The 13,501-nt window shown below is 49.4% G+C and overlaps 1 protein-coding gene across 2 annotated transcripts in view; it reads left to right on the top strand.

Moving 5' to 3' along the window:
• Positions 1–13,501, top strand: part of ARNT (aryl hydrocarbon receptor nuclear translocator) — a 41,523-nt gene that overhangs the window by 23,458 nt on the left and 4,564 nt on the right. For both annotated transcript variants that reach the window (XM_044273964.1, XM_044273963.1), the window contains 10 exons: positions 152–228; positions 329–463; positions 547–621; positions 2,361–2,512; positions 2,591–2,701; positions 3,064–3,139; positions 4,523–4,643; positions 5,110–5,212; positions 5,395–5,542; positions 5,639–5,783. In XM_044273964.1, the coding sequence (XP_044129899.1) occupies positions 152–228; positions 329–463; positions 547–621; positions 2,361–2,512; positions 2,591–2,701; positions 3,064–3,139; positions 4,523–4,643; positions 5,110–5,212; positions 5,395–5,542; positions 5,639–5,783 (1,143 nt within the window). The remainder of the gene's footprint in view (positions 1–151; positions 229–328; positions 464–546; positions 622–2,360; positions 2,513–2,590; positions 2,702–3,063; positions 3,140–4,522; positions 4,644–5,109; positions 5,213–5,394; positions 5,543–5,638; positions 5,784–13,501) is intronic.

Here is a 13,501-nt window from a genome sequence, read left to right as displayed (position 1 = left end):
TCATTACATTGGAGAACGCGCTTCGCCTTACAGTTGCTACGTACAAAGTGCCCTTGTCTCACGATCTGACATTTCAAGCATAAAAGTGATCTCGCATGTAAAACATATCTTGCTGGAATTGGGTCCTATTGAGAGAATTTGATATTGACAGGTGTCACGTTACCGGACGAGAACCAGGACGCAGGGCAAAGCAGCAAGTTCTGTCTGGTGGCCATTGGCAGGTTACAGGTGAGTCAGGATTTTTCCTTTTGATGCACAAGAATAGTGGTGTGAACATAATGCATGTGAGTGGATCCTGACGTGGACACGGTTCTGTCTCTTCCGTCAGGTAACAAGCTCCCCCAACTGCACAGACATGAATAGCATCTGCCAGCCGGTCGAGTTCATCTCGCGGCACAGTGTAGATGGCTTGTTCACCTTCGTGGACCATCGATGCGCTGCAACTGTTGGCTACCAGCCCCAAGTAAGTGAGGGGTAGTCCTGGCTTCTGGGCATTGTCACACCTTTCTAGTTTCCAGTCTCACGTGAGTTTTCATTTTATTGTAGGAGCTCTTAGGAAAAAGCATTGTGGAGTTTGCCCACCCCGAAGACGAGCAGCTGCTGAGAGACAGTTTCCAACAGGTAAGCCATACGTTTGTGGACAAGCCCCATCAGAAGACATGGCAGGATACAACTGGGCGATGGCCATAAAAAACAACTGTGTTCCTTGATTACACACTGAACGTGGTGTCTGACCGGCAGGAGGAGCTGAGCGGATAGATTTGTGGGAAATTATTCAACATAACTTGTCATTTATTCATTTTAAAGCATCTCTAATGTTTCAAACTTTGCATTACTCAACAGTACAGTACATGAGGAATGACACTATTGCTGCCCATTATATCACTTGCATCTGGCATTTTCTTTGTGCATGCTGAATATCTAGTTTGTAGTGTTGAGCGAACTTGTATTTTAGGATTAAACTTTGTAATAGGTTTCATAGTGAGAAATGTGGAGTTGTCATGTTACCAGCTGTTTACCAGCTCCTCCCAATCCTTGCTATTTGTTTTTCACGTAAAAAAAATTTCGACTCAGGCAGACCAGACTCAACGCAGTGAGACAGAAACTGCACCGCTACTTAATTAAAAACCCTACAGGTCGGTACTTATCTGTAATGTCCGCCGTTAACCTGCCTTTGGTTCTGAATGTGAAAGAGAATGTTAGGAAGCGGATTCTCCTCTACTTTCTGTGCACAGTGGATGGCAGCTCGTCTCAACCAACTATGTCTGAGAGAACTGCAAACTAGTAGTATTGAACGAACTTGTGATTCTTCGATAACCCGAACTTTAGACGCCGAACTTAAAACACAAGTAATCTCAACACTACTAGTTTGCAGTTCTCTCAGACATAGTTGGTTGAGACGAGCTGCCATCCACTGTGCACAGAAAGTAGAGGAGAATCCGCTTCCTAACATTCTCTTTCACAATCAGAACCAACGGCAGGTTAACGGCGGATATTACCGAGAGGTACCGACCTGTAGGCTTTTTAATTAAGCCCTTGTAGCGGTGCAGTCTCTGTCTCACTGCGTTGAGTCTGGTCTGCCTGAGTCGAAGAATTTTTTAAGTGAAAAACAAATAGCAAGGATTGGGAGGAGCTGGTAAACAGCTGGTAACATGACAACTCCACATTTCTCACTATGAAACCTATTACAAAGTTTCTTGTGGTCACTTGTACTATTGATTTATGCAAAGTTGTGTGAAAAGTTAGCGACCCTTTAACTTCCTGCTCTTTCTGTGCTTAGGAGTCCAGTGGGTGGTCCTATCAGTGATTGACAGGGTGTTATTTATGACTACATACAGTCATAGCTGTCAATCACTGATAGAACTGCCCTGTGGACTCCTAAGCCCAGAAAGAGCAGGAAGTTAAATGAATAAATCAATCTGCCCCGCTCCTCCTGCTCCATAACATGCTGCCTGCAGGTCAGAGTCCATGTCCAGTGTGAGCGGTTCAGTAGAGGTAAGCTGCTTGCTAGAGTCGTCTGGCAGCCGCTTATCTCTAGAAATCCAAATAACTGAACAGGTTAAAATGCTATCCTGTCCGAACCCTTGAGGCACAGTATAACCATTATTTTGTCATGAAATGTGGCTGCAGGAGCTTGTGGCCAGTTCAGCCTGAATCAGGCTCTCCAGCATGGTCGCCGGCTTGCTGCCCCTCCTGTTCTTTCGCATTGTCCCACATCAGATTTTATCCCTCAAACAACCTCTAGGGGGCATCACTTCACGGTTCTGACTTTTTCAGCCCAGATCACAGCTTTTGTGACCATTTATGTTGACAGCACATTATACTGTAAGGTATGTAAGTGTACGTTGTATGCCCTCCAGGTGGTGAAATTAAAAGGTCAGGTTCTGTCCGTCATGTTCCGGTTCAGATCCAAAAGCCGCGAGTGGCTGCTGATGAGGACCAGCTCGTTCACCTTCCAAAATCCCTATTCTGATGAGATTGAGTATATCATCTGCACAAACACCAACATAAAGTAAGTGGCATGGGTACAGCTGGCATTCTTCTAGTAATAAGATGGGAGCCACTAAATGACATCTTCTCTTACGCTCAGGAACTCTAGCCAGGAGTCGCGACCAGCCTTGGCCACATCTATGCAGAGACCACCGCTAGGCCAGGGCCTTTCACACTCTCTGGAAATGGGTCCAGGACAATTGACTGGCAGGTGAGGAACAAGTGGAGGGGGCACAATGTCTAACAAGTCTCTATGGTAGACCGTCCTAATCCTAGAAACACCTTTTAAAGGACGTTTTTCTCTGTAACAGCGCACCTTGTGGTTAGACATAGTATTACAAGTGAATAAACTGTATCTAGCATGTAAGAGCTGTACGCTCTGCACTTGCCTGCTATTGATCTACAGAGAATTAGCTGAGGTGAGTTTAATCAGGTAGTACTTCCCATCAGGATTAACCCTATGCATCACTTGTGTTGTGTCTCTGATCACACAGGGAGCTGCCCTCTGCCTTGCATTCTTATATTTGACCCTACTTTGACTTTTGTAACACTAAATTCTTATCTTCTGCCCAGACAACTGCCTCCGCCACCATCAGAACTGGATGTTGTGCCCAGCAGGGATAATATGGTTGCATATAACCACACACAGGTGAGCCACGAAGCAAGGACATTTTACTAATATAAATTGTTTTTAAGGTTATATATGTATCAAAAGGCTATCCTAAAATAAAATAAAAATTAGCCTGTTATCTAAAGGTGTTTTCTCACCATGTAAACTGGTTTAGCAGTGCATCCCAATCTAGGTCTTCCCAGCAAAGCGAAGGGGACACAGGACTATACAAATGCTGCAGCCCATTCATTATCAGGGTTGGGGGGGTTCCTGAGAACGAACCCCCATCAGTCATAAAGTGACTGCATATCCTAGCAAACTGGGGAGCACTCCTTCATTATCAGGGTTGTGTGGGTTCCTGAGGATGAACCCCCGTCAGCCATTAAGTGACTGCATATCCTAGCAAACTGGGGAGCACTCCTTCATTATCAGGGTTGTGTGGGTTCCTGAGGATGAACCCCCGTCAGCCATAAAGTGACTGCATATCCTAGCAATCTGGGGAGCACTCCTTCATTATCAGGGTTGTGTGGGTTCCTGAGGATGAACCCCCGTCAGCCATTAAGTGACTGCATATCCTAGCAAACTGGGGAGCACTCCTTCATTATCAGGGTTGTGTGGGTTCCTGAGGATGAACCCCCGTCAGCCATAAAGTGACTGCATATCCTAGCAATCTGGGGAGCACTCCTTCATTATCAGGGTTGTGTGGGTTCCTGAGGATGAACACCCATCAGCCATAAAGTGACTGCATATCCCAGCAAACTGGAGAGCACACAGCTCCCATTAATATAATCAGCAGGGGCTACAGTGTTTGGACCAGGGGCGTTGCTGGAGTCTGAAGAGATCCGGGGCACGAGCCCACAAAGCCACGCCCTCATCACGGGGGGGGGGGGGGGCTTCACAGTAGTTATTAACCCCTTTCAGCAGTCCCCCCCTTCAGTGAATGGGGGACTGCTGAATGGGGTTAATAACTACAGTGACAGTGAAGAGCCTAGTCGTCTGGGCAACCCCCCCCCCATAAGTGCCATCCACAGATCCCCCCCCCCCCCCCCCATAAGTGCCATCCACAGATCCCCCCCCCCCCCCCTACATAAGTGCCATCCACAGATCCCCTCCCCGCCGAGCACCGCCTCCTAGCTAATTTATTCACTTCACTTGCCTCTGTGTGTAATCTCGCACAGGCGCACTGGCAGAGGCATCGTCGAACGAGGCGCTGGAAGACGATGCCAGTGGGCATCAGCCCCGAATGTTTTGACCTAACGACGCCCCTGGGTTGGACCCGTGCTCATCAGACCCTTATCCTCTGTCCTATGTTTGTCTTGGGACAACCCCTTTAAGGCACATGGGTGACATCACTTAGACCTCTGGATTTAGCAGTAGGCGCAGGGTTAAAATGGTCACTTCTATTAATTTTCAATGTTAAAGGTTCCAGTTCAGCCAGTGACTGCTGCAGTTCCTGACCACAAATCTCTGGAGAAGTCTGATGCTCTTTATGGACAGGAGAGAGACTCCAGGTTTGCTGAAATCTACAGCAGCATTAACCCAGGTGAGTCCCAGATGGATGGATGAGGTCAGTGGGAGCTGTATACATTCTTATTCAGTGAGCTCCCTCTAGTGGTGACTGGAGGTAGATTTATATTATTTAACTGACTGAAGACGAGCAAGGAAATTAAGTTAAAAAAAAAAAAAAAGTCCCAGCCATTATGAAGGTTTATAATAAAATAATGTAATAGGTCACAATTAAAGCCTTCCTACCGCTTGGCTTCTAATGCAGTTTGAACCTGCAGTCATGCTTTCTTCTACCTGTCCAGCTGTACACAAGATTAAAGTAGGGGGCAGATGAAAAGGAATATGACTGCAGGATCAGACTACACAGGGTTTGTTTGTTGTCTGTTACCATGACGACATACGTCCCTGTAGACGCAAAGCATTAGGAAACTTCTCACTAATACCTCCATTCTGTTCATTGCATAGACGTGTTGCGCGCTCACATTTTATGTTCCCAATTATAGACCAGAATAAAGCCCTCAATCCCAACGGAGTCCCTGGCAACCAGCAGCTCTTCCCACAAGCCAGCACTTTCACGTCTGCTCCCCGCCCAGTGGACAACTTCAGGTGAGAATCCGGCAAATGTAAGTTATGTGGACATGCATGCAAAATAAATCAGAAATATTCTAATTGGTTAATTCCAATAGCAGACTGGACGTCTGTTAATGAACACCAGGTGGCAGTATAGATCCTCTCAGATACATCAATTTAAAAAAAAAATTATATAATATTTATTTTATCTTTTTAAGGAGTGGTGGGATGGTTTCTCCAGGAAACATTATCCAGCAGCCGGTGTCTGCCGGGCAGATTCTCGCCCAGATATCACGACATACCAGCCCCACTCAAATCACCGGCACTAACTGGAGCTCTGGCGCACGTCCCTCCTTCACAGGGCAGGTAGAAAACGTTCCGTTTTTCATCAAAGCTCAGATCTGGAAACCCTTGGATTTCCCAGCCTTGTAATGACACCAAACACATTGCTCTGATTTCCAGGCAGCAAAGACCCAGTCGCCTGCGTTTGGGATGGGCAACTTCCAGACAACTCCTACCAACTTCAGCCCATTGTCCTCCCAGAGTTCCACCTCCTCTCCAGCGGCGGCCACATACCCCAACCTGGCCGCTAGGACCAACAACTTTGGTAAAGAAAAACTAGGCCTCGTGTTACTGTTTATTCCTCATTATTTTTGGGAGCTGTGTTATTAGGGGTGTGTCTCTTAACAAGCTTGTCGGCTGTTTCCAATAAGAGCAGAATTGTGAATGCAGCTCTGCAGTGTAATCCAGACTGTAACGCAGGATGAGTGAAACTCGTTTCTGCTTTATCTGCGTCATGGTTAACCCTTTATATTTTTTTATTAAGTCTCCCTAGGTGACTGTAACATGCAATAATTAGATTGTAACTTGTATTCTGTCATGGATGTCGATGCAGGATTCGGTATATTACAGTGCTGTTCTGCCACTAGCATTGGAATTTACCAGTAAACAGCCGGGAAGCCTTGCTCAGACCTATTACTGGTATGGGGCGCCTTCTCCGATCTTAGCCAGGGGAAGCCACCCCGGGCTGGAAAGCGTGCGGCTTCTGCTTTTAGCGTTGTCAGATGCATCTCAGTGGTTAAATGTCTATGATTAGCATTATCATAGACATTAGCCTCGGCAGTTATGGCACTCGCAGCAGGCACCATCTTTAACCACCTCCGGACCGCCTAACGCAGATTCGCGTTCCGGAGGTGGCAGCCCTGCGCACAGTCACGCATATATGCGTCATCTCGCGAGACGCGAGATTTCCTGTGAACGCGCGCACAGGAACGGAAGGTAAGCGAGTGGATCTCCAGCCTGCCAGCGGCGATCGTTCGCTGGCAGGCTGGAGATCCGAATTTTTTAACCCCTAACAGGTATATTAGACGCTGTTTTCATAACAGCGTCTAATATACCTCCTACCTGGTCCTCTGGTGGTCCCTTTTGTTAGGATCGACCACCAGAGGACTCAGGTAGGTCAGTACAGTCGTCACTTATTAACCCCTTATAAACCCCCCGTCACTTATTAACCCCTTATAAACCCCTGATCACCCCCCTGTCATTGATCACCGCCCTGTCATTGATCACCCCCCTGTCAGGCTCCGTTCAGACGTCCGTATGATTTTTACGGATCCACGGATACATGGATCGGATCCGCAAAACGCATACGGACGTCTAAATGGAGCCTTACAGGGGGGTGATCAATGACAGGCGGGTGATCACCCATATACACTCCCTGATCACCCCCTGTCATTGATCACCCCCCTGTCATTGATCACCCCCCTGTAAGGCTCCATTCAGACGTCCGCATGATTTTTACGGATCCATGGATACATGGATCGGATCCGCAAAACACATGCGGACGTCTGAATGGAGCCTTACAGGGGGTGATCAATGACAGGCGGGTGATCACCCATATACACTCCCTGATCACCCCCCTGTCATTGATCACCCCCCTGTAAGGCTCCATTCAGACGTCCGCATGTGTTTTGTGGATCCGATCCATGGATCCGTAAAAATCATGCGGACGTCTGAAAGGAGCGTTACAGGGGGGTGATCAATGACAGGCGGGTGATCACCCATATACACTCCCTGATCACCCCCTGTCATTGATCACCCCCCTGTAAGGCTCCATTCAGACGTCCGCATGATTTTTACGGATACATGGATCGGATCCGCAAAACGCATGCGGACGTCTGAATGGAGCCTTACAGGGGGTGATCAATGACAGGCGGGTGATCACCCATATACACTCCCTGATCACCCCCCTGTCATTGATCACCCCCCTGTAAGGCTCCATTCAGACGTCCGCATGTGTTTTGTGGATCCGATCCATGTATCCATGGATCCGTAAAAAATCATGCGGATGTCTGAATGGAGCCTTACAGGGGGGGTGATCAGTGACAGGGGGGGTGATCACCCCCTGTCATTGATAACCCCCTGTAAGGCTCCATTCAGACGTCCGCATGTGTTTTGCGGATCCGATCCATGGATCCGTAAAAATTATACGGACGTCTGAATGGAGCCTTACCAGGGGGGTGATCAATGACAGGGGGGTGATCCGGGAGTCTATATGGGTGATCACCCCCCCTGTCATTGATCACCCCCCCCTGTCATTGATCACCCCCCCCTGTCATTGATCACCCCCCCTGTCATTGATCACCCCCCCTGTCATTGATCACCCCCCCTGTCATTGATCACCCCCCCCCCCCCCCCCCCCTGTAAGGCTCCATTCAGACATTTTTTGGCCCAAGTTAGCGGAAATTTTTTGTTTGTTTTTGTTAGTTTTTTCTTACAAAGTCTCATATTCCACTAACTTGTGTCAAAAAATAAAATCTCCCATGAACTCGCCATACCCCTCACGGAATCCAAATGCGTAAACATTTTTAGACATTTATATTCCAGACTTCTTCTCACGCTTTAGGGCCCCTAAAAAGCCAGGGCAGTATAAATACCCGACATGTGACCCCATTTCGGAAAGAAGACACCCCAAGGTATTCCGTGAGGGGCATATTGAGTCCATGAAAGATTGAAATTTTTGTCCTAAGTTAGCGGAAAGTGAGACTTTGTGAGAAAAAAAACAAAAAAATCCATTTCCGCTAACTTATGCAAAAAATTAAAAATTTCTAGGAACTCGCCAGGCCCCTCATTGAATACCTTGGGGTGTCTTCTTTCCAAAGTGGGGTCACATGTGGGGTATTTATACTGCCCTGGCTTTTTAGGGGCCCGAAAGAGTGAGAAGAAGTCTGGGATCCAAATGTCTAAAAATGCCCTCCTAAAAGGAATTTGGGCACCTTTGCGCATCTAGGCTGCAAAAAAGTGTCACACATCTGGTATCGCCGTACTCAGGAGAAGTTGGGGAATGTGTTTTGGGGTGTCATTTTACATATACCCATGCTGGGTGAGAAAAATATCTTGGTCAAATGCCAACTTTGTATAAAAAAATAGGAAAAGTTGTCTTTTGCCAAGATATTTCTCTCACCCAGCATGGGTATATGTAAAATGACACCCCAAAACACATTCCCCAACTTCTCCTGAGTACGGCGATACCACATGTGTGACACTTTTTCTCGCTGGTATCATTGGGGGACACAGGACCGTGGGTATAGCTTGCTGCTGCCACTAGGAGGCGACACTAGGCTGAAAAGTGATAACTCCTCCCCTGCAGGCTATACCCCCTCCAGCCTGGAGAGAGCATATCAGTTTTTAGCTTAGTGTCGTAGGAGGCAGACCTCCCTGCTTAGCAGGGTGGCTCTTTTACAATTTTGTTTTTATTTTATTTTATTTTATTAGGTTAAGGGGCACAGATTCGCATGCGTCTCTGTCTCCCTGGGAGGCTGGCCGGTGTTGCCTGCTCCACCGCCCTGCCTCCCCCCAAGAAGACAAAGCGGACCAGGGCAGCCTCGCTCCCCTGCTTCCCGCCAGCAAGAGGGCCACCTACTCTCCAGCCCTTCTCTACCTGGACCCCTGATGCCTGGTGCCAGCGGTCGTGGGGTGGCCCTGCTGGTACAAGATTAAGGGTGAAGACCACAGATGAAGACAGGTGAGTTTTACTGTCCCTCCCTGTCCCCCTCACATGGCCACCTTCTGGAGGGGGTAACGAATCCTCCACCCGTCGCCCAGCTCTCCTCAGTAGAAAGGGTTAATCCCATTCCGCGGCGACGGCATCTTATTTTCACCCCTTCCCGATCTAAAACAGGCGCCTTCTGCGCCCTATTCCGGTCACCCCGCTCTCCGACCGACCGGGTGGCTTCCCGGCCGGCCAAGCGACGCATCTTCTCGGCGGCTCCTTTTCAGGAGCCCGCTAAGCCGTCCCAGGAGAGCAGGCAGAACGGTTCCCCTACTCGGCCGGACGCCGCAAAATCTAGGCCCCGGCTTTATTCGGGCCTACCTTTTCTATTTCTTTCTTTTCCCTCCGGCCACGCTATTTACTCCTCCGATGGGCTTCCGCGGTCAGTGGACACAGGCGACCGCATTCCGGACATCGCTCCAGGTACGCTCTGTGCTGACTAGCGGTGAGTTCGGTCGGCCGGCGTGATAATTTAGTCCCCGGCTTTGCGGCCTTCTAGGCCGGACCTTCCTCCCTCATTTCAGGCCCCTGTTTACTCTAGTTTTCTGTCTGCAGGCACAATGTGCCTTAATATTGCAGTATACAGCCCTCCCTGACCTCCTCTCCATATCAGGCTAGGTCCTCACCAAAAAATAAAATAAAAAATAAAATAAAATTAATTATGCGCATACAGATCCTGCCTTCCTCAGCACACAAAATCCAATGGAGTGCATCTGAGGGATCCCAATCCGCCCTCCGAGGCCGTTTGGTTGATTATGCTCCAACTGCGCAAAATCCAGTGGAGTGCATCTGAGGGATCCCAATCCGCCCTCCGAGGCCGTTTGGTTGATTATGCTCCAACTGCGCAAAATCCAGTGGAGTACATCCGAAGGGTCCCCAATCCGTCCTCCGGGCCGTTTGGTTGATAATGCTCCAACTGCATAAATCCAGTGGAGTACATCTGGAGGATCCCAATCCGCCCTCTGAGGCAGTTTGGTTGATTACGCTCCAACTGCGCAAATCCAGTGGAGTACATCTGAAGGGATTCCCATTCCGCCCTCCGGGCCGTTTGGTTGATAATGCTCCAACTGCATACATCCAGTGGGGTACATCTGGAGGATCCCAATCCGCCCTCTGAGGTCGTTTGGTTGATTATGCTCCAACTGCGCAAATCCAGTGGAGTACATCTGAGGGATTCCCATTCCGCCCTCTGGGCCGTTTGGTTGATAATGCTCCAACTACGTAAATCCAGTGGAGTACATCCGAAGGGTCCCCAATCCGCCCTCCGGGCCGTTTGGTTGATCATGCTCCAACTGCATAAATCCAGTGGGGTACATCTGGAGGATCCCAATCCGCCCTCTGAGGCCGGTGGGTTAATGGTGCTACAACTGCGCAAAAATCCAGTTGAGGACAACTGAAACTTCCCATCCACCCTCCGGGGGCGTCTGTTTGAGTTTCTCCTCCTGCGCAACTCAGCGGAGGACCTCTGGAAGTTCCCAATCCACCCTCCTGGGTCGTTTGGTTAATAGAGCACCGTCTGCGCAATCGGTGAGCAGACCTTTAGTTCCATTCCACCTCCGGGGTAGTTTGGTTCTTATATCAACACCGCCACAGCCTGCAACAGCCATGGGCTAGAGGCTGAGAGGTGGAACTGCGCACGTGTGGGCCGAAGCAGGACAGTTATTCGGACTCCGACATGAATCCGGATTATTTTTCCTAGATTACGTCCGTGCTAACCGGTTCTGGTGTAGCGTTAACCCCTTCCTTAGGCACCATTTACTCTTCTACTAGATACAGTGCTTAATTTGGGTATTACCTCCTTCCTGAGGTGGACTGACCTCACTAGCATTAGCCTCAATGCCAGCCATAGGTGCCCCTCGTTCTGTGAGTGGCGGAATTGAAGTTCCACTGAGCTCAGTATAGTCAGCATACATTAACCTTTTGTATAGGTGGCATTATGGCATTCTCACTGCTGTCGCAGTGTTTACGTACGCATTACCCCCTTACTGGGGTAGGATGATGGCACTTCCCACAGAGTACAGAACTCGTCATTTGCAAGTTCCTGCTAGGTGCGTTACCCCCTTCGATGGGTGTTGTATTTGCACTACCTCGGGTTACTGTACTTACTGGATATGTTACTCCCGATCATAGGTAAAGCGTTGGCACTGCCACTGGGCGCAGTGTTTGACGTAGATTTTTCCCCCTCCATTGAGTGGGTAATTACACTTCCGTAGATCGCGGTTCTGACTATCTCGCTACCCCCTTCCCTAACCGGGGGTTTGCGCTTCCGTTGGTCTCCCATTTGCCATCACATACTTCCTAGGGCATTACGCTCTACAAACGATCCAGTTACGGGGGAATCACTATGCCTCTTTGCATGCTGTATTTCAGCTACGCCACGACTCTAGATGCCTTGGTTTCTTTCACAGGTGGTCTGTGGCAACAGTCGGTACCGCTGGTGCCTGATATTCTCCATCTAGTGGCATATGGATTCTGCCACTGGATACTATGGATACTCTCATATTGTATCCCTTTTTCTTCATGCACTTATTGGACACAAGATTGTGGCCTTTGTGCTCTAAGGGGGTCACCAGCCTTGTGTGTCCTAGAGACTCCCTATCCCTATGAGCCTCCACCGTTTCATGTCAATCACACTGCACAGAGTACTGTGGTCAAGATCCAGCAAGCCGAATATTCCACCGACTCCGGGTGCTTCGTCCACCACTCATCCTTGTCTGGGTGAGGGCGTTATGCTGGCAATCTGCAGTGGCTACTACAACGGCTTCTCCTTCGCAGGGTAGTCTTCATGCTAGGGCTAGATGCTCCTAATCGCTGTAGCGAGACGGCCCCCCTCAGGTAGGGGTTCTGCCCTGGTACTAATTCGGCAGTTGCTCCTATTCAGCGCCCTTGTCAGGTGGAGGGTTTAAGGTTAGCTCTACTGGCTGGGCCAGCTTGATACCAGCACTTCTACTGAATGTCCTCAGGCCTTCCCCTCATGTCCACTCTGGCGGAGCATGCGGTAGCCCCTTCCGCACAAGGGGTGTTTGAGTCACCACTACATGCTGAGGTTCCTTCTGCACAGTTCTTTCGTCAGGCAACGGATTCCTCTAACAAGAGTTTCAGTGACCTCTACGGTGTGGCCTACTCCTCGGCTGGAGTATGGCGTGAGCATTACTCTTGGGGCTTCCCTTGTAGGGCCTCCCTTCAGGCGGAGGATCGCATCACCACTGGACGCTGTGGAGCTCCAGTCTCACATGGGAATGGGCTTTAGTTCTGGCCTCTTTCTGGTTTACTACCAATGGGGGTCCGTGGCTCTGACAACTGTTGTCCTTCTGCCACATCCAATCCATATCCATATGTTTGAGAGAGGCTCTAGATGTGAGCCGAAACGCGTCACAGTGTTGTATGTGACCAATAGAGACATCATCTTTTGTTGAAGACTACAATGAGTGCCGGTCCTCTTCATTATTATTGTTGACTATTGTCCTTCTGTCGTCGGCTCGGAGATGGCGATGGTGTAGTTACCATGGCTGATCAGCACCTACCTTTTGAGTGCGTTCTACTGAGTAGATCAGTCCCTACGGCACTCGTCAACACTAGATTGCCGTTCTAAGCGGGACCTGGATTCTAGTAGTCATACCGTAACGCCATTGGTGCTACCTCTCTTCAGATGTCAGTGATATCGCCTCAAGCCAATGGTGGTTGTTCATTCACTGCTCATTCCGGGTGTTGACTGAGAGCCTTCCCAAGACGGGTAGAGCGGGTGTCTGTTACGACGTTCCCCGCTAGTAGGGGTTTCGTCCCCGGTACGGATCACACGTTTCCTTTCCGGTCTCCCCTCGTGGTGGATGACTGATCTCCTTATCCTCCTGTCTAGCTGACCAGTAGTCGTGGGTTGTACGGCTCTGGAAGCCCATCTCTATTTTTTCACGGACCCAGGGTTCCTCGGGTATGGTGGAGGCGTTGGACGTCGTAGTCGAACTTCACCCGACAAGAGTATTTCTCTCATCTTTGTTCCACTCATCTGCCCTTCCAGGCAGCGTTGCCGCTTTGTTGAAATATGGTCACTGACGGGGCTTCCCATCACTGGCGGTGCTCTCGTTGGCTTTACTTTGCCTTTCCCGTGGGGCATTGATACTTTGGCCTGCAGTGGGGCACGCCTGGCTCAGGCGTTTGTTTCTTAGTGATTCTCAGGCAGTTTCTCTCACTAGAAATCTCACCACCAGCCTCTATGGCTATAAGGGCGTTGGTCTACCAATATTCCGCTCCCTAGGGGGTGTTCTCTGGGCCAGAGG

Source organism: Bufo gargarizans, unplaced genomic scaffold, assembly GCF_014858855.1.
Source record: "Bufo gargarizans isolate SCDJY-AF-19 unplaced genomic scaffold, ASM1485885v1 original_scaffold_1370_pilon, whole genome shotgun sequence".
Taxonomy (NCBI): domain Eukaryota; kingdom Metazoa; phylum Chordata; class Amphibia; order Anura; family Bufonidae; genus Bufo; species Bufo gargarizans.
The sequence above is the reverse complement of the archived record's forward strand: the minus strand, read 5'-3'. Positions and strand labels throughout refer to the sequence as shown.